Raw genomic sequence first — 19,223 nt, 5'->3', positions numbered from 1 at the left:
CACTCTATTAAAAAAACCACACCAAAATCTGTTACATAGTTTTAAAGATTTAAGCATACATAGGGATGGAGAAAGTGACTGTTTTATACTATGTAGTGATTATTATACCTAACTTGATATCCTATTTCAAAAAAAGGTTAAAATCAGGTTCTTAAGTTTATTCATAGAAAATAAATATACAGCCATTCCCCATAATCTAATAGAATGTAGATTTGACAATAAGTATAATATAAGGAAGAAGTTAAATAGACTGTTATAAGAAGTAAATATTAATAATTAAATTACAAATTCAGTTTTAAATATTTCTGTTCAGTCCATAAAAATGGTGCATAACACAAATAAAATCATTAACTTCTATATAATCATTTAACATTATTTATTACAATAAAACAATTACATAGATCCAAAATAGAATATCAACATTAGTGTATAATTAACATAGGTACTAATTATTAGTATAAGCATGGACTAATAGAGTATAAGCGAAAGTTACGGATTTGGATTTGAAGATCACATCAGAATAACACAGGTAGATAGGGGAGCTAAAGAAATAATATTTATTAGTGTATCACAAGTGTATGTTAAAAATGAACCAACTTGCATCTCAAAATAATGTAATATAGCTACACAACATACTTTATTTAAATCAAACAATATTGAAATGAATGTGTGACATGAGACATATTATTTACATCCCATTTTCATGTGCTCTGAATTGAACTGAACTGTAAACTTCTGAACCAATTTTTAAGATATCGATAACTCAGAGTAAACTTTGTAAGCGTGTTTGTATGTAAATACATATAGTGAAATAGACTGACATATGTACTAATAATAGTAAGGAATGTTGAGAAATGCTGATTAGGCTAAAGATATTTTGTAGGGTGATATCGAAATATCATTACAAGAGCTAGTCATGAAATATCACTGCTTGCATTGATCATTGAATTCATTGATCAAATTAAAATACATGTGCGTATATTTCCTATTATGCAAATACTGAAAGGTTAGCTGTTATGTGAAATCGTGCCATCTTGTGGGTTAATAGATTTGAGTGTTGTTTCTTCGTTTGAGTTTCAGGTTGCAACAGAAATATTCTTATGCTAGTAACCTTAGTATGCTACATAATTTGTGTCTGGAAACACTGAGACAGTAAAGTATAAGCTAGATTTACCAGTGTATCGTCTAAAAATTCATTTCCTTTGATTTATTAGTTTCCGATAGATGGCGCTATACTAAAAATGTGATAGGTATTTTTTCTGTTGAATAATAATGTAGTATTTCATGTGTTTACATACATAAACATACAATATAATAATTTCAAAAATCAGTCAAGTAGTCTGTTTTAATTGAATATACTTTAATATTATAAATAAGACCTGATAGTTTTAAGGTAGTAAAAATTCTTAATCAGGGGTGGCAAATAAAAACCAGAAATATAAACTGAAAAATATTTATTTATTAAAAAAGTTGTTAGAGTCCAGCTCTTTAAAAGTATAACCCGTGCCAATAATTAATTTAACAAACAAGCGAAAGAGATAGCATTATTCAAATTGCATATGTGCGAGTGAGACAACTGTTAATCATTTTTTTGGCACGGATTATATTGATTTATTGTTTATCACACAATATGTACTTATAGTAGGGGAGCCCAAGAGGGGATTTTGGGATTTACTCGAGCGCGTCAGATTACTATAAGGGACGGTACCTTAGCTATTCATTAGTACCTCTAGTCAATATGAGCAGTTATGGTTGGTGGGTGCGCTCAGGGGCCCCGCTGGAAAATTTGAATAATCCATAATTCCCTAAGGTTGAGCTCGAATCGTCAGATTAGCGAAATGGGGACTTCTTATATTGTAATTAACCCCCCCATATATTAATCTGACGCGCTCGAATAATATTACTTTAATTTTTTACCCTTTCTTCATAGCGATTAAATCGCCACTTAAATCGTCAGATTAACGTATACTTTTTTTCAGTGACGTCCTGGAGCATGCAAAATATCAATATCTAACGCGCTTGAGTATTTCCAAGCCAATTTTTTTCTTTTTTAAATTAAAAAAAATCAAAAAACCCTTCCCCACCGCTAAAAGTGAAAACATTATAGGACCTTTTTTTCTCGCTATGGTCTAATCTACCAATTCTAATAGGTTCCCGTGACGCTCGAGTAAATCCACATTTAGCATCCTGGGCTCCCCTACTATTATACTCTAATTCCTTATATAACTATTTATTAGGAAATTGATTAAGAAATCAGTCTTTAACAAATATGGTAATTTATTTTTCGATATTAATAATTTTAGCAAAAATAGAGGATACATGAAAATACTATTTCAGAATACAACGGTGCTCATTTTCGATATTTTGTGAAATTTAACCGAATATTCATACATTTTTATTTTTTATGATAGTGAAATGATAAAATTTCACGTAATTAGTAGTTAAGGCACAAAACATACTTTTCCTATATAAATTAATTAGAAAAAATTTAGAAACTATATTAAAACAATTTTAAACTAAAAATTAATATTTTGATTTCCGCTAGTGACACCAAATTTGAATTCATCAGTTGTTTGTTCAGGCTGCGCTGTTTGATCGTCTTGGTCTTCGAAATATGTGTCCAAAATGTGAAGAGCCTTTTTGTATATCTGAAAAATGATATAAAACATATTAATATCTTAATCCATACTAATATTATAAATGCGAAAGTAACTCTGTCTGTCTGTCTGTTACTCAATCACGCCTTAACTACTGAACCAATTTGCATGAAATTTGGTATAGAGATATTGTGATACCCGAGAAAGGACTTTTATTGCGAAATATGTACCACGGGCGAAGCCGGGGCGGACCTCTAGTATGTATATATAAATCTCGTGTCACAATGTTTGTCCTCAATGGACTCCTAAACCACTTAACCGATTATAATAAAATTCGCACACCATGTGCAGTTCGATCCAACTTGAGAGATAGGATAGTTTAAACATGTAGGTACCACGGGCGAAGCCGTACCACTAGTTTATTAATATATTTAAAACTAGCTGTGCTCCGCGGTTTTACGCGCAGTGCTCCTTTTGGTCTTAGCGAGATGATATATAACCTTCCTCGATAAATGGGCTATCTAACACCGAAAGAATTTTTAAATCAGACCTGTTCCCGAGATTAGCGCGTTCAAACAACCAAACTCTTCAGCTTTATAATATTAGTAAAGATTAATATTTTTAACACGCGTATATTAGCTTCACCTGTATGTTTGTATGTAACCGACTCCTTTACACTCGATTTTGACATTTAAACGGACAGATTTAATACAAACTTTGTACACTTATCGAGGATCGGTGACAATACAATAATTTCATGAGTTTAAGCCTGTTTTTTTAACTATATTTATTAATATTAATTTATATTATACTAGGTTTCCGCCCGCGGCTAGGCCCGCGCAGTCAAAGAAAAACCCGCATAGTTCCCGTTCCCGTGGGATTTCCGGGATTGCGTCATTTTCCCGGGATAAAAAGTTGCCTCCTTTCTCGGGTATCAAAATATATCCATAACAAATTTCATGAAAAATGGTTCAGTAGTTTAGGCGTGATTGAATAACAGACAGACAGACAGAGTTACTTTCGCATTTATAATATTAGTATGGATTTATTTAATATTAATTATTAAATAAATTATTATGCGGTCCTACTAAAAATAGGATCGACTACGCCATATTGTCACGTCATAAATATTAAATAATTCTACTTATATTAAAAAGTTTGTAAGAATGTATGTTTGTTACTCTTTCACGCGAAAACCATTGAACAGATTTTGATGATACTTGGCAGGGATGTAGCATAGACACATGTACATGTACACGCACATGTATGACAAATTAGCTATAGAAATACTTGTCTTTTTAAATTAAAATTTTTAATTTTCAATTAATTGACTATACCTGTTCATTTTCATGTTCCTGCAGTGCCTCTATTTTGTCCAAAGCACCTATTTCTTCCAATCGAATACATAAAGGTTCCACTTGGCCGTATTTCGCTGCAGCCTGTAATTATAAATAATTATAATTAATACATAGAATTAAATAAGAATCGATTAGAAAGAATTAGGATCAGTCATCAGAATCAAAGTTAAATTAGAATAAGTGTTCAGAATCAGGATCAAAACGTGTTAAATTGTTTTTCAGAATCAAATCGTTTCAGAGAGGGGCCACTGAAAATCAGCGTTGCAACTTATGCTGAGTGGCTACCTGACTTGGCTCCACTTTTCGGCTTCATTTTATTTTATTTTACTCTTTCATTTATTGTACTTGTATTGTTTTGTTTCATGTTGTGTTGCTTTAATTACACGCTTTATATTAGCTTCACCTGTATGTTTGTATGTTTGTAAACGACTTCTTTGGGCGCGATTTTGACCCACTTTAAACGGCCAGATTTCGTTCAAACTTTGTAGATTTATTGAGGACCGATGACAATACACTAATTTGATAAAATAAATAATAGTTTAAAAAAAATAAAAAACACGCTTTTTATAGAAAACCGAACTAAAAGCGTATTTTTTAGTTTTTTTAAACTATTATTTATTTTATTTATTGTATTCTGTGTCAATTGTGTTATGGCAAAAAAAAAAAGAAATTAATGCTTAATTTACTCCGGTTACAAATTTTTATCCATTATTAAGTATGTATTACCAAATAACTTGTTATTTTTTTAATTTAGATGTATTTTTTAGTACAAACCAGTTTTGGAGTTTTAGCTCTTGGAGACACATTTGAATCATTTGATTTCTGTCCATTCCTTTTAACTCCTCTATAGCTCGTTGATGGTATTGGAAATTGGATCAACATTGTTATTATTGTGGAGTCAAATAAATGATCTTTCTTTCTATCTTAATTTAGTTAAAATTGACCGTTACCATCTTTCTTAATTTAGTTATAATTGACCGTTACCAGAGACAGAATTGTTTTAGAATTTTTATGTACAGTAGAATGCCGGTTAATCGAAAATTTGGATAATCAGACTTTTAGAAAAACTTTTACTACCCTTAGAACCGATTCGGATAATTGGCGTAGAACGCCATGTGTATGTAAAACCCGCATAGTTCCCGTTCCCGTGGGATTTCCGGGATAAAACCTATCCTATGTGTTAATCCAAGTTACCCTCTATATGTGTGCTAAATTTCATTGTAATCGGTTCAATAGTTTTTACGTGAAAGAGTAACAAACATCCATACATCCATGCATCCATACTTACAAACTTTCGCCTTTATAATAACTGTATAAAGACTGTATTAAGATAATTACCTGCATCAAATTAGTGATTCCCTCTAACACAACAATGATAGCCCTATGGTCGGGGGACTCCAATAAATTGCAGTAGGGCTCCAAAAACCCAGAGGCAACTAACGCATCCAATTGTGCCGGGCTTCCCCCTAGACAGAGATTTGTTATAGCCCATGCTGCTTCTTTTTGACATCTGTAAGAAAATTTATTTATTTATTTGTAATGATATATAGCCTTCCTCGATAAATGGGCTATCTAACACCGAAAGAATTTTTCAAATCGGACCAGTAGTTTCCGAGATTAGCGCGTTCAAACAAACTCTTCAGCTTTATAATATTAGTATAGATATAGCACTCAGAAATTATGTAGCCAACGTTGAAAGTAATTTTTAAATAGGTCCATTAGTTACCGAAATTTGCGCGTTCAAACTAACTTGTTAGTTTATTATTAGTACAGATTTGGCGTTTAAATAGTTTGTCCTATATTAAATATATGTATATATATATACTAGAGGTCCGGCCCGGCTTCGCCCGTGGTACATATTTCGCAATAAAAGGTAGCCTATGTCCTTTCTCGGGTATCAAAATATCTCCATACCAAATTTCATGCAAATTGGTTCAGAAGTTTAGGCGTGATTGAGTAACAGACAGACAGACAGAGTTACTTTCGCATTTATAATATTAGTATGGATGGTAGGGCTCCAAAAACCCAGAGGCAACTAGCGAATCCAACTGTGCCGGGCTTCCCCCTAGACAGAGGTTGGTTATAGCCCAGGCTGCTTCTTTTTGACATCTGTAAGGAATTTTGTTTATTTTTTTTTGTTTGTTAGATGTGTGTCTATAGCATATAGTTTGTTGCACTCTGAAATTATGTAGTCAACATGAAAGTTTTATTGAAATCGGTTCAGTAGTTCCTGGGATCGCGAACAAACTAACTATTTAGCTTATTATAAATGACTAGCGGTCCGCCCCGGCTTCGCCCGTGGTACATATTTCGCAATAAAATGCGCCTATGTTCTTTCTCAGGGTCTAAAGATTATCTGTGCCAAATTTCATCAAACTCGGTCCAGTAGTTTATGCATGAAAACCATACATACATACAAACCTTTCTTCTTTATAATATTAGTATAGATGATGTTGCTTGTAAGTGTGAGTGTAGGTGCTGTAGCATCCCCTTGTCTACGGTCAGTTAGATCTATTCCACGGCTAATAGTGAGCGTTTGCGAGTGTGAGTTTGCGAGTGTGAGTTTGTTAGTGTGAGTTTCTGAGTGTGAGTTTGTAATTTCACGGTGTGAGTTTGTGAGTGTGAGCTCTACTCACTTGACATCATCAACCCCCAAAACGTGCACCAAATGTTGTAACATCCCCTTATCCACGGCCAATTGGATCTGTTCTGAAGTACCAGCAAGTACATTGCTAACAGCCCAGGCTGCTTCTTTAACAAGGGACGGCTTTCCGCAGTGAAGCAGCGATGTGAGATAGTCTAAGCAGCCTTCGGATAGACATCTGTCCGTCTGTAATGGGAGATTAGTAGTATAAATTAATATATTTAGTTGTTAATGCTTGTAACAACAAGGCAAAAGGAACGGTTAAATGTGTTGCAAATGTAACTAGAAAACGTTTATGATCATTGTAGCGACACCTCGCTCTGAATCGCGCAAGCGAAATGTTTTCGCTACAGAGCATATATATGGCATATACAACTTTCCGACATCATCCATCGGGGCCTCGAACTTCGTATAAACAACGTCCGAGCCCCCCCCCCAGGCACCATTCGTACGAATGCACCACGAGTCAAAGGAAGGCGGCTTTTTATAGTATTCGACAGCTAAATATGTTCGAACAGGAAACAGTGACAATTACTCATCCACAAAAATATTAAATCAAAAGTTACGTCTAACAATATTATATCTAAACATATTTTCACATTTTTTTCCATTTTTTCAATATTATTTCATTTAACCAAATGTTAAATGCACAAAAATCAATCAAGATATAACAACACAAACACACACTCATATTTTTTAATTCTTTTTGATTATATTTACCTGTTGATCAGATCCAGTCAGCATATTACCAACAGCCCTTAACGCTGGGGTCCGAACCGCGGGTGACTTATGTTGCAGTAACTTTATTAGACGACTCAACAAGTGTGGGGTCGTTTGGACCACCTCTATACGTTCGTTGGGCCCGTCTGTGAGGTAGGATAGGGCCCAACATGTGTCCGCTAGAAAAAATATAATCTATACATATAAGAAAATCGTAGGAAAGTCAAAAATGTACATTGAGTATTTTTATAAAAGAATACTTGGGGCGTGATCTTCAATAGATACCACAAAAATTAGTTTTTAGAATTTTTGTCTGTTGGTCTTTATGTCCGGGCGACCGGCTTATCTCAAAAGGTACTGCATGGATTTACTTCAATTTGGTACAGAGATAGCTTGAGACCTATCCTATGTCCACATAGGATAAAACCTATTCTATGTCCTTCCTGGTCGAAGCCTCTGGCGGAAAGCTAGGTATATACTAAAATGGTGAATAAACCGGTCTACAGTAGTTTAGTTTAAGGTAAAGAAGGTAATTTTGCATTAAAATTACATATTTTTCTAATAAAATCACATGTAACACCTATCTATACAGTGCTTTTAAGGTAGAAGGGTCTTGTGGACCACCTCTAAACGTTATTTTATATTTTATAGTTCAGTAAAACGAGCAACTATGGAGTTTCTTGCCGGTTCTTCTCCATAGATACTGCTTTCCGAATCGGTGGTAAATGTTAAAAATATGTAATGACGATTCAAAAGTGCTTCTAGAAGAAGTCTAATTGAATAAATAAATGTTTGATTTTGAGTAATTATTAAGGAAATCATTAGTATTTGGACTTGATAGTAGAATGGCGCCAAGTTCACAGTCGTTTATTTTTATTTATATTTCATTTTAGTAAAATAAACTTACCTAAAACTTCTTGATCTGAAATATCCAATAATTCCGCGACATACGGCAAAGCTGGGGAGACGAGCTCGAATCTGACCAGAGGATTCTTATTTCTGTAAAAAAATATAAAAATAAATAAATTAAGAAACCCACTTTCCTAAGATAAACTTATCGAATTATTGTATCGTCATTGATCCTTGATAAGTGTACAAAGTTTGAATTAAATCTGTCCGTTTAAAGTGGGTTAAAATCGAGTGAAGTAGTCGGTTACATACAAACATACAGGTGAAGCTAATAAAAGCGTGTTAGTAGATACTAACCTACAAAAATTGCTAAATATCCACGCGGCAGTTTTAAGTTTATTAATAGATGTCTTTGAGGTCACTGTATATCTCAAAAAATCGCAAAATATCTACTAAAAATGATACTAACCTACAAAAATTGCTAAAAGTCCACGCGGCAGTTTTCAATTGACTTGCTGGTGTGTTTGGGGTCAAATGGGGCAATAGAGCAGGAAGTGCCCCATGGGATAGTACCACGTCTCGTGGTTGTGCCCCATCACCCGCTAATTGTTACCGTGTGTCAATTTATACCCCAAAAAATCACAAAAAAATTGCAAAAAATCCCAAAAAATCTATAAAAAAAAGATACTAACCTACAAAAGTTGCTAAAAGTCCACGCGGCAGTTTTCAATTGACTTGCTGGTGTGTTTGGGGTCAAATGGGGCAATAGGGCAGGAAGTGCCCCATGGGATAGTACCACGTCACGTGGTTGTGCCCCATCACCCGCTATGTTACCAAGTGCCCAGGCACTTTGCTCACCTACGACACCACCTTGAGCTAGTAGAGTAACTAGTTTTGGTACGGCACCTCCCTGAAAAAATTCATCATTTAAAATTTAACATTTCTCTCAGTTGTTGCCTGGCAGATATCACTGCACAGCGATAAGGCTGCCTTATTTTTATCTCATGTTATATTGTTACCTTTATATATGTACTTGCTTTTTACATAATAAATAATATTGTTGATGTTTTATTAAATCTGTATTATAAAAAATAATAACATGCTAGGATAAACTAGAACAATCTATTTATATTTATTTATTATTTCTGCTTTTCTTGTTTTTAATTACTAGATTTGTAGTACCTAGTAGTTTAAGATTAACAAATAAATTAATAAACAACTTATGTATTTAAAAATGAACGACTCTTTTACATAACATAATTATAATGTAAGTAATAATATAATGGCAATGCCATTTAGAAATTATATAATTTATCCCAAACACATAGTAAATACTCACATATATTCAAACAAGAAAACACAAACAAATAAAAAAAACTTACATTTATAACTGCCAAAGTATGTTCATGGGTTCCAGATGCAATGTTAGTTATGGCCCACGCAGCTTCAAACTGCAAGTCCTGGCTGAAATCAAATATCACTACATAGTATAAAACAAAGTCGCTTTCTCTGTCCCTATGTATGCTTAAATCTTTAAAACTACGCAACGGATTTTGATGCCGTTTTTAAGCTATTACATAGCTTCTATCGCCTTGAGCGCGGGGACCGAATCCAGAAATTCCGTAACGAAAAAATCTCACGCTCCCCACAGGGACGGGCGCAGAGGTGTGGCTTAAAGGCATAGCATGCAATAGCTTTACCGCGGCAGTCTCCGAGTGACACACGTCGTCTTTTATAAATATTTTTTTTACTTTTATACATCTCTTATATATAAAAATGAATCGCAAAATGTGTTGGTAAGCGCATAACTCGAGAACGGCTGAACCGATTTCGATAATTCTTTTTTTATTATATTTCTTGAAGTACGAGGATGGTTTTTATGTAGAGAAAACGTAAACATGTACCACGGGCGAAGCCGGGGCGGACCGCTAGTATATTATAAATAAGATTATAAACATATACATATACTAGCTTTACACCCCCGGCTTCGCCCGCGCAGTCAAAGAAAAACCCGCATATTTCCCGTGGGATTTTCGGGATAAAACCTATCCTATGTCCCGGGGTAAAAAGTAGCCTATGTCTTTCTCGGGTATCAAAATATCTCAATACCAAATTTCATGCAAATTGGTTCAGTAGTTTAGGCGTGATTGAGTAACAGACAGACAGACAGAGTTACTTTCGCATTTATAATATTAGTATGGATTGCATTAATTATCTATCACGAAAATAATTATCCTATAATAATAAACAAAATTATTTAGGGAATGAATGACCTTTAAAATCAAACCTAAAAATACTTCACACACACATTCACATTTACACATACAGAAATACTTAAATTCGCATATTCACACACATAAACTTAATTTCTCACACACACTCAAACACTCACACTCATTATTTCTATTCATAAACTTACCAATCATCCCTATCCAGAGAACACACACAAACTTAATTTCTCACACTCAAACACTCACACTCATTATTTTCTACAAACTCACCAGTCATCTCTATCCAAAGATTCCACCAAAGGTCTGATCACACCAGCTTCTACCATGATGGATATCGGTGGGTTCTGTTCCTTGGACAGCATTCTGCGGGCAGCTCGAGCTGATGTGGTTTTGATTGAGAGGTCTGATGATCTAACTAACTTAATTACTCACACACACTCAAACACTCACACTCATTATTTCTATTCATAAACTTACCAATCATCCTTATCCAGAGAACACACACAAACTTAATTTCTCACACACACTCAAATACTCACACTCATTATTTTCTACAAACTCACCAATCATCTCTATCCAAAGATTCCACCAAAGGTCTGATCACACCAGCCTCTACCATGATGGATATCGGTGGGTTCTGTTCCTTGGACAGCATTCTGCGGGCAGCTCGAGCTGATGTGGTCTTGATTGAGAGGTCTGATGATCGGAGACCTGGAAGATTTATGTATGTGAAAATATGGTAAATTATAGTTTAAAACATGTACAAAAGTTTTCAATTAAGGCAGATACATAATAACTAAAACAATGTTTAAGTTTGTTTATTTTGTGTTAATCTCAGGAAGAACTAGTGCGCAGTTACTTACTATTCCTACTAAAATTAAATGCAATAGTTTGTATGTTTACTTGTTTGTTTGTAACGCCTTCACGCAAAAACTGCTGAGTTGATTGTCATGAAATTTAAATTAATACATAGGATCCCGGAACTTTATTTGTTTGTATTTAATGTCGTAACAGAACAATTTAAGGTATGACGTTTGTGTTTTAACATAGCTAGTGTGACAAAGCTATTCCTTTGCTATTCCTTTGCAGGAAGTTAGTTTTAAATAAATAACATTTTTAGTTGGTAATACAAACCCTGAACGATCTCCGCTGGTGTCATCAGCTTCTCTGTATCATGTATTTCCTCATTGGCCTCCGGGGACATGGCCCGTCTCTTGAGGAGCTGCTCATCTCTCGCTTGCTTGCGGAGTGTGATACTAAGCTCAGCGCGTTTGCGACGGAGATCCTGTGAAAATAAATTTAAAAAATGTTGTGTGGTTTTATGAAACCACGGTAAAAGTGAAACTTAGGCACAAAATCGTATTTGTACGATAATTATCGTACGGTTCCGAACACTGCTTTATACCTACTCGGCAGCCGACCGTCACGCGACTTGCGCTACACAGACCAAAAAGTTTGAGACGATGTAATAAAAGTTTCACTTTAAAATAAATAAAATTTATTTTGATCATAGTTATTAATGGAAAATACACAGTCTGGCAGGATACAAAGGGCTGATCACCAACTTGTCCCTAAAAAATATTGACCAGTGAAACAGATGTATGCATAATGCATCTGCCCCTTACCCCGCTAGGGGATACACACTTCACTTATAGTTATTTTTTTTTTGTTACACAACTGGCGCAAATTTATATTATAACTAGCTGTTGCCCGCAGCTTCGCCTGCGTGGGAAAGATAAATTTTCATGGTACAAACTTTCATCCCGTATTGGATCCCCTTGGGAGATGAATTTTCTAAAATCCTTTCTTAGGGGACGCCTACGTTATGACATCTACCTGCATGCCAAATTTCAGCCCGATACGTCCAGTGGTTTGGGCTGTGCGTTGATAGATCACTATATCAGTCACCTTTGAGTTTTATATTATTTATATTATAACATAATTAACCATGGCTGGTGTGTGATCATAATATGTATTTGCCAGTCAATTCAATTCACAGCGTAAACTGTCTGGAAATAAGAGGTCATAATATGGGCCCTGCTCTTCAAATTGTCATTTCTTTATAGATGTTTTTGATATGTCCACTAATAAATTAAGGTTGTATTTCCCATAATATTAGATTTTATTCATACCTACTGCATACATATGATTTTTGTTAAAACTTAGTTACAATATTTGTAATAAATCGGAAACAAACCAATTTTTATAGGAGCTACTTGTCACCTTTTAGCAGTAATTTTAAATTATCATTGCAATGTTGTTTAGCTATTATACTCAAATATTTATAAAATTGATGATGATGCCATGATTTTAAGCGCTATTCATATGTATATTATAATAAAATAATGTTGTTGCTTCATTTGTCTCATGATTAACATCATTGGTCTCGGTCAAGTTTTGTGTGTTTACTATTATATAAATTTTAAATGTTTAGTCAATTTAGATTTATAAGTTAATTATTTACATTTTTTTTTTGTTTTCTCATAGTTCTCAACATAAAAAAAATATTTAAATGTAAGATACTAACTATCACTGTTTTCTTTTTAACTTATTTTTTTCAAATTAATCGTTGTAGTTATTGTCATAATATGTAACCGTAAACCGTTTTATTTCGCATGTGGTGTTAGCCTTTAAGTAGTTATTACGTTTATGTAAGCTATTTTGTAATCTTTTTTTTTGTATGCTTGTACTGATGTAAGTAATAACTGTTGGCTGACCTTAAATAAATAAATAAAATAAATAAATAAAATACTATAAATTCATTATCTTGGTACCTATTTGATTTATCCCTTATGTTGATTATTTTATTAAAGTTTAAAAGCTAGAACAATTTTAATAATTTGTCCATAGAGAATCAAGTGCTAAGGCAGCATGGATTTGTTATTAATTTTAAATATTTACTAAGTGATTGATATTTTTTAGAAGAAAAGTTGTTCAACTAAAGTAAGTAGGTACTTACAAGAATAAAATCAGATGTAATTTTCTTTTTCATATGCATTCAATACAAAATGATATAAGGATTACATTAGGTATATTACATTTATTTTAACTAAAATCTGATTTAATTTATACATTTCAGTAAGATTTGATTAGGTAAGTAAATAATTTAACCACTTAGAAAATTCCTTCATGTACCTAATTATATAAAAAAAGGTACAAGATTGTTTTCAATATTTATACATTGTAAATGTATTTCATGTTCATCGTTTTATATTGTAGGTACTTGATTATCAAATAATAGTTACAAGCTAAATTATAAGCAGAAAATAATGAAATAACTCGATAGAATTTAACAGCAGTTTTAAAAATACTCACATTTGTTCCCTGCCCAGTATTTTTGTACGCAGACAATCTCGATGTGTGAGTCTTCTCAGCCATTGTTGTTTTAGTTAAATAAATATTCTATTTATAAAAATTTAAAAGTAAAGAAACAAAATTTTATCCGACGACCACGTAGGAACAGGTGATATTCTAAACGGATAAATTCAAATTACAAAATTCAAATTTTGTACAGTGTTACCAGTATATCTGTCTAATATCACAGACTATTAATATATTCACTGACGTATACTTTTTTTTACAAGTTTACGAATAAGTTTATTTTTATAAATCATAGAATATTTACATTATAGAAAAATGTTTTTTTTTTTTTATAGAAATATTTAGTTTAAAGAAATTATATCAATATTATGTTATTGGTAAAATAATATACAGTATGTTAATTAATTTATAAATTCATAAATTAATTCAAATTTTGTACAGTTTTATAAATCATAGAATATTTACATTATAGAAAAATGGTTTTTTTTATAGAAATATTTAGTTTAAAGAAATTATATCAATATTAAGTTATTGGTAAAATAATATACAGTATGTTAATTAATTTATTAATTCAATTGTTTTTTAAAGTTATGCATACTTGTTTTTTTTTATATAAAATAATATAAACGTACATACTCATTACATTCATTATTAAAATTTCAAATTATGAGTGCATTATGCCTTGCTTTATAAATTACATTAAAATCTTCATTAAAATATAATAATCGATTATCGATTATATTTTATACGGTTTTTACGGTACGTTGATATTCTTCAACATGTTTTTTTTTAAATAATAAATAAACAAAAGTTACAATATGTCTTTTGCATCAATTTACAATGCAATCTCAAGTAAATCATTATAAAATGACAACTACAAAATATAATATAATAATTAATAAAAATTAAAAACGTTCTTATATTTTTTTATGAAACTGAAAAAAGTGTACATTCCAATCGTATTATGAAACAAAAACGATGTTCGAAAAGGAAAACGCTGTAAAAAGAACACTTATTACATTTAACTTCATTATTAATCAAACTGCATTGCGACTGCATAGTAGTACCAAATTAATGCAGCGGAGACGTAGATCTGAAAAAAAGAAAATACTGAATAAAATAAAAAGAAGTAGGAGGCGCTTTTACGACAGATATTGAGTGGTGGGACGGGCTTAACATGCGCAAAGAACTTTTACTTGAAATTATTGCTAGGTAATGCTATAATTAACCTGTGTCATGACCTACACATTAATCTAACCTCATAATATAAAACGACTGTAGATTAACGTTATTAAAACAAGTTTACAAGCTATCACGAACATATAATTACGCAAAACGTTACGCCGCTGGGCGTGACATCACAAATCAGTCCAGTCGTGTTGAAAACAACACGTCGATTAGCCGTCTTTTTCTAAAATCTCACGTTAAAGAGAGAGGAACGATTAAACAGGCTAGCGATGATCGTATTCTGTCGAGGGTGTCGCCATTTTCGTTTTGACGAATATTGACAGCACAGCAGACAGACAGTGGCGCGGTGGTCGACGCAGCGTCTACCAGACTATTTTTATTTTGAAAGTGAATCGTTTTTAGTGAATTAATTATTTAAAATTTGAACGCATCATATCGTTATCATTATTACTTTCGTGTGTTACGTATTTCGGCAAAACACGTTCATAATACGTCAAAATTGTAGTTTACAGTGCTAACCTTCTTTTTTTCTTAGTGTTTTTGAGATGCAAGACGTGATCGATATGTGCAAGATGTACAGATGACTCTGCTTTATTCTGTTCAGCGTGTTCTTTTTCTGGTAAGTTGATATAAAACCGTTTAAATAAGTGTATAACGTTTGAAAAATAATTATTAAATAGTTTATGTCATACATATGTGATAATTATTGTATCCACAAAGAATTTATGATATTGTGAGTACTTAACGAATTTGTTTGATAAGACTGTGTATTCTTTGTTGCGGTAGCTCCAGTTTGTTTACGAACTGTCACGGGCAGTACGGCCTAAGATATATAGCCTGGGTTGGCGACTATGCGTGGGTATTGTTCAAAGAGAATTGAACTTTCGGTGCGAGGCATAAGGTCTAAATTAGATGTGAACAGAGTGTGATAACAGCCCGTGGAATTAATTTATCACACGCCGCGCTTGACAAGTTGAAAACATAAATTCGACCTTGGCACACCACGTGGTTTATTGTGCTTTCTTTTACGACTTTATACGGTGTGTAACTTGTTAATTTTTGTTTAAATTTATGGGTTAGGTACACTTAAAATATTGAGAACCGATGACAATTAATGCACTATGTACCTACTAAATGTTTTTTCTTTCTTTCTTTCTTTCACTAATTTTGACATTTGTCCACTTTATTTAATCGAAATGATAGGAATCGATTTTCTTTAATTTTTTGTGCTGGTAATTGTCTTAAATTTTTAATGCTTTGTTTTCCAAATCCGAATTCATAAATTTCTAAAGTTATTACACAAAAGAAAATTAATTATTTCAAATAAGTATATAAATTTTCGTGAAATATATTATATTGTACTAAATGTGGTTTTTAAATTTAATGTGTCAGTGAAATTAATCAAAACGATTCTGGGTAAGTGTAAGAGAAAATATTTAAATTTCTCGTATGGCTGATTATCTTTTGTTTAAGATATATTATAATACTAATCACTACTTTCATTAAAGTTAAGTTAATTAATTTAAATTAAATTTTCATTTACCCATGTATATTGTATAAGCTTATGCATATAACATAACTAGCTGTGCCCCGTGGTTTTACCCGCATTGCTCCACTCCTGTTGGTCATATAGGTATAGCCTATAGCCTTCCTCGATAATGGGCTATCGAACATCGAAAGAATTTTTCAAATCAGACCAGTAGTTCCTGAGATTAGCAAGTTCAAAATAAATTCTTCAGCTTTATAATATTAGTATAAATGTAGATAGGTATTAAATTATTAACCAATAATTGGTAAATAGCAATTTATTTAATAAACTTAATACCTATGGATAAGATTATAGCAGATAACATTGATAAACAATAATCCTGTTTTATGTGTAAAGTAAATAGTTACTTTATTAATTTATACAAATAATAAATATTCCAGGAAAAAATAATCTATTTTGAATTTTGACAAGGTTTAAACTACAGTAATTAGTAAAATAGAAATTCATAAAAACAGTTGAAGACTTGAAAGTTTATATTATTATGGCATGATTTCAAATATTTTAAGTGTTACCTATTTCAAAATTAATGCTGAAGAATTATGTTTTTTTTTAATCAGTCTCTTTTTGATGTGACTCATATATGGCTACATCTTTCAAATGAGGATAGCCGTTAATTATTAATGTATTTTTATTCACCCTGATATTTTTAAAAGTTCAGTTGTTTTAGAATTACTTAGTTATTATGTTCAAATTAGAATGAAATTTCTATTTTGTTCATAATATCTTTAACTAGATAAATGACTGCTTCTGTGATTAAATTGCAAAATTAATAATGTAGGTATTAAAGAGAGATTTTATAAGGTATTTTTTAAGGTGTGATTATTTACTTATTCTGTTAAAGAAAGTACTATATTATAATATAAGATATACTATATTATTATAATCTGTACCTGGTTCCTATAAAATGTAAAAAGGTAGGAAGCTAGAATACCTTTTAATCACATACATGAATATGTAGTATTGTGAAAGATCTATATATAAACCTTGTAGATGAATAAATGGTAATAACCATTGGGAAATAGACTTAAGCTATCGATTTATTCCTTGAAAATAATTTTTATAATATAAGCATAGATTGTTTGATTTATTTTTTTTTCTTTCTTATTTACAATAATTTTTTATTGTATTCCAGCATGTGTTGTTTTGCTAGAAGACAGAATATTGTACTAACTGGTAGCTTAGATTGATTTCATTATTATTATATCAATGACAAATGTCAAATACCACCTTCACATAGGTTAGGTATATTGTATGTATAATTTAAGAAAAATCTATACTAATATTATAAAGCTGAAGAGTTTGTTTGTTTGAACGCGCTAATCTCAGGAACTACTGGTCTGATTTGAAAAATTCTTTCAGTGTTAGATAGCCTATTTGTCTAGTAAAGCTATAGGCTATATATAATCATGTTAAGAGCTACAGGAGTGGAGGAATGTGGGTAAAACCGCAGGGGCCAGCATAGAAATCATATAAAATTATAAATTACACTAAATTATCAGAGAATGAAGATTTCAACTGAATTAAACAAAGGTTCCCAATATGATTCGCAATAGAATTCGCAATTGTTACCTCGGAACTGAACTTTGATGAATTTTTTATTTTTATTTATTAGAACACTAGTGCCTTTCGGTTGGTCCCATTTAAATTTGGCCAGTTATGACCATTTGAAGGCGGTTTAGAGTTTTGTTACAAAAAAAATGTCATAGCTATAAAATTTTAAAATTAACAAGATAATGTGAACAGTGAACTATTATAGAAAATAATATCACACCTGTTTCACTGATTGATCTTCTTTATGTGCTAGTAATTTATTGATCCATATTTTTAATGTGAAACTTTTATTACCTACATCGTCTCAAACTTTTTGGTCTGTGTAGCGCATGTCGCGTGTATCGCGGCTGCCGAGCCGACCGTCACGCGACATGCGCTACACAAAGCAGTGTTCTGCTCGCGGCATCGCCCGCGCTTTCAAAGGAAAAGCCGCATAGTTCCCGTTCCCCTGGGATTTTCAGGATTAAACCTATCCTATGTGTTAATCCACGTTACCCTCTATATGTGTGCTAAACATTGCAATTGGTTCAGTAGTATTTGCGTGAAAGATTAACAAACATACATACATACATCCATCCTCACAAACTTTCGCATTTATAATATTAGTAGTACACATTTAATTAGGAATTAGATGTTTTACAGCGGTAAAAAGTAGCTTATATCACTATCTAGGTTCCTAACTATATCCTGCGACAAAAATCATAACTAAAATCGATATTTTGCGAAACGTAACTCCTCCTTTCGCATTCGGGTAAGAAACACACGTTTGCAGTTATAATAATACTAGCTATCTTTTACTTAGCGAAACATAACCCTCCTTCTTTCGCATTCGGGTAAGAAACACACGTTTGCAGTTATAATAATACTAGCTGTCCCGTCAAACGTTGTTCTGCCTAACTTTTATAAGGGTATGAAAAATAGATGTTGGCTGATTCTCTGACCTATCCAATAGGCACAAAAAATTTCATGAGAATCATTCCAGCTGTTTCGGAGGAGTTCGGTAACTAACATCAGAGTGAGACATGAGAGTTTTATATTTATAGAGATTAGTAGATAGATCGGTAAGGATAGAATTCTCTATTTCTTTTTGTTTTTATTATCATTAGTACGTATGTAGTATCTTTAAACGTCCACAAAATGATAAAGTTATTGACCTATAAATAATGCTTATAGACTTCTAAATGTTATTTAGGTTAAATAATAGTACACTATGCC

At 32.3% G+C, this 19,223-nt stretch overlaps 2 protein-coding genes across 5 annotated transcripts in view; one reads left to right on the top strand and one right to left on the bottom strand.

Annotated features, from left to right (window-relative positions):
• Window positions 1-1,439: 1,439 nt before the first annotated feature.
• On the bottom strand, window positions 1,440-13,914 carry LOC149475464 (importin subunit alpha-1-like). Its single transcript, XM_089713419.1, has 11 exons — window positions 13,715-13,914; window positions 11,534-11,684; window positions 10,963-11,110; window positions 9,551-9,632; window positions 8,861-9,078; window positions 8,227-8,318; window positions 7,320-7,498; window positions 6,592-6,785; window positions 5,294-5,465; window positions 3,935-4,036; window positions 1,440-2,648 (listed from the first exon to the last, which is right to left on the bottom strand). Exons 1-11 carry the CDS (start codon window positions 13,775-13,777, stop codon window positions 2,517-2,519), a joined length of 1,533 nt encoding a protein of 510 aa, XP_089569545.1. The 5' UTR covers window positions 13,778-13,914; the 3' UTR covers window positions 1,440-2,516.
• A 1,280-nt stretch (window positions 13,915-15,194) lies between these two features.
• Window positions 15,195-19,223, top strand: part of LOC149475462 (homeobox protein PKNOX2-like) — a 47,313-nt gene continuing 43,284 nt past the window's right edge. For 2 of the 4 annotated variants that reach the window (XR_016318065.1, XM_089713459.1), the window contains exon 1: window positions 15,197-15,527. The gene's annotated coding sequence lies outside the window, so the exon portion shown is untranslated. Of the gene's footprint in view, window positions 15,528-16,305; window positions 16,325-19,223 lie in introns of those variants that run through there. The other 2 variants (XM_089713461.1, XM_089713460.1) reach the window with 2 other exon arrangements.

This window comes from Colias philodice, chromosome 30, assembly GCF_061535455.1.
Source record: "Colias philodice isolate Cphi_HAF_F1 chromosome 30, ilColPhil1 Martin Lab GWU primary, whole genome shotgun sequence".
NCBI classification, from domain to species: Eukaryota; Metazoa; Arthropoda; class Insecta; order Lepidoptera; family Pieridae; genus Colias; species Colias philodice.
This window is presented reverse-complemented; position numbering and strand designations above follow the sequence as displayed.

Excerpts from the sequence above, each read along its gene's own strand:
- LOC149475464 (XM_089713419.1), bottom strand. The coding sequence starts at position 13,777 with ATGGCTGAGAAGACTCACACATCGAGATTGTCTGCGTACAAAAATACT. Across the intron at positions 11,685-13,714 it reads ATACTGGGCAGGGAACAAAT|GATCTCCGTCGCAAACGCGC; the intron begins GTGAGTATTTTT and ends TTATTTTCACAG. Across the intron at positions 6,786-7,319 it reads TGACTGGATCTGATCAACAG|ACGGACAGATGTCTATCCGA; the intron begins GTAAATATAATC and ends CTCCCATTACAG.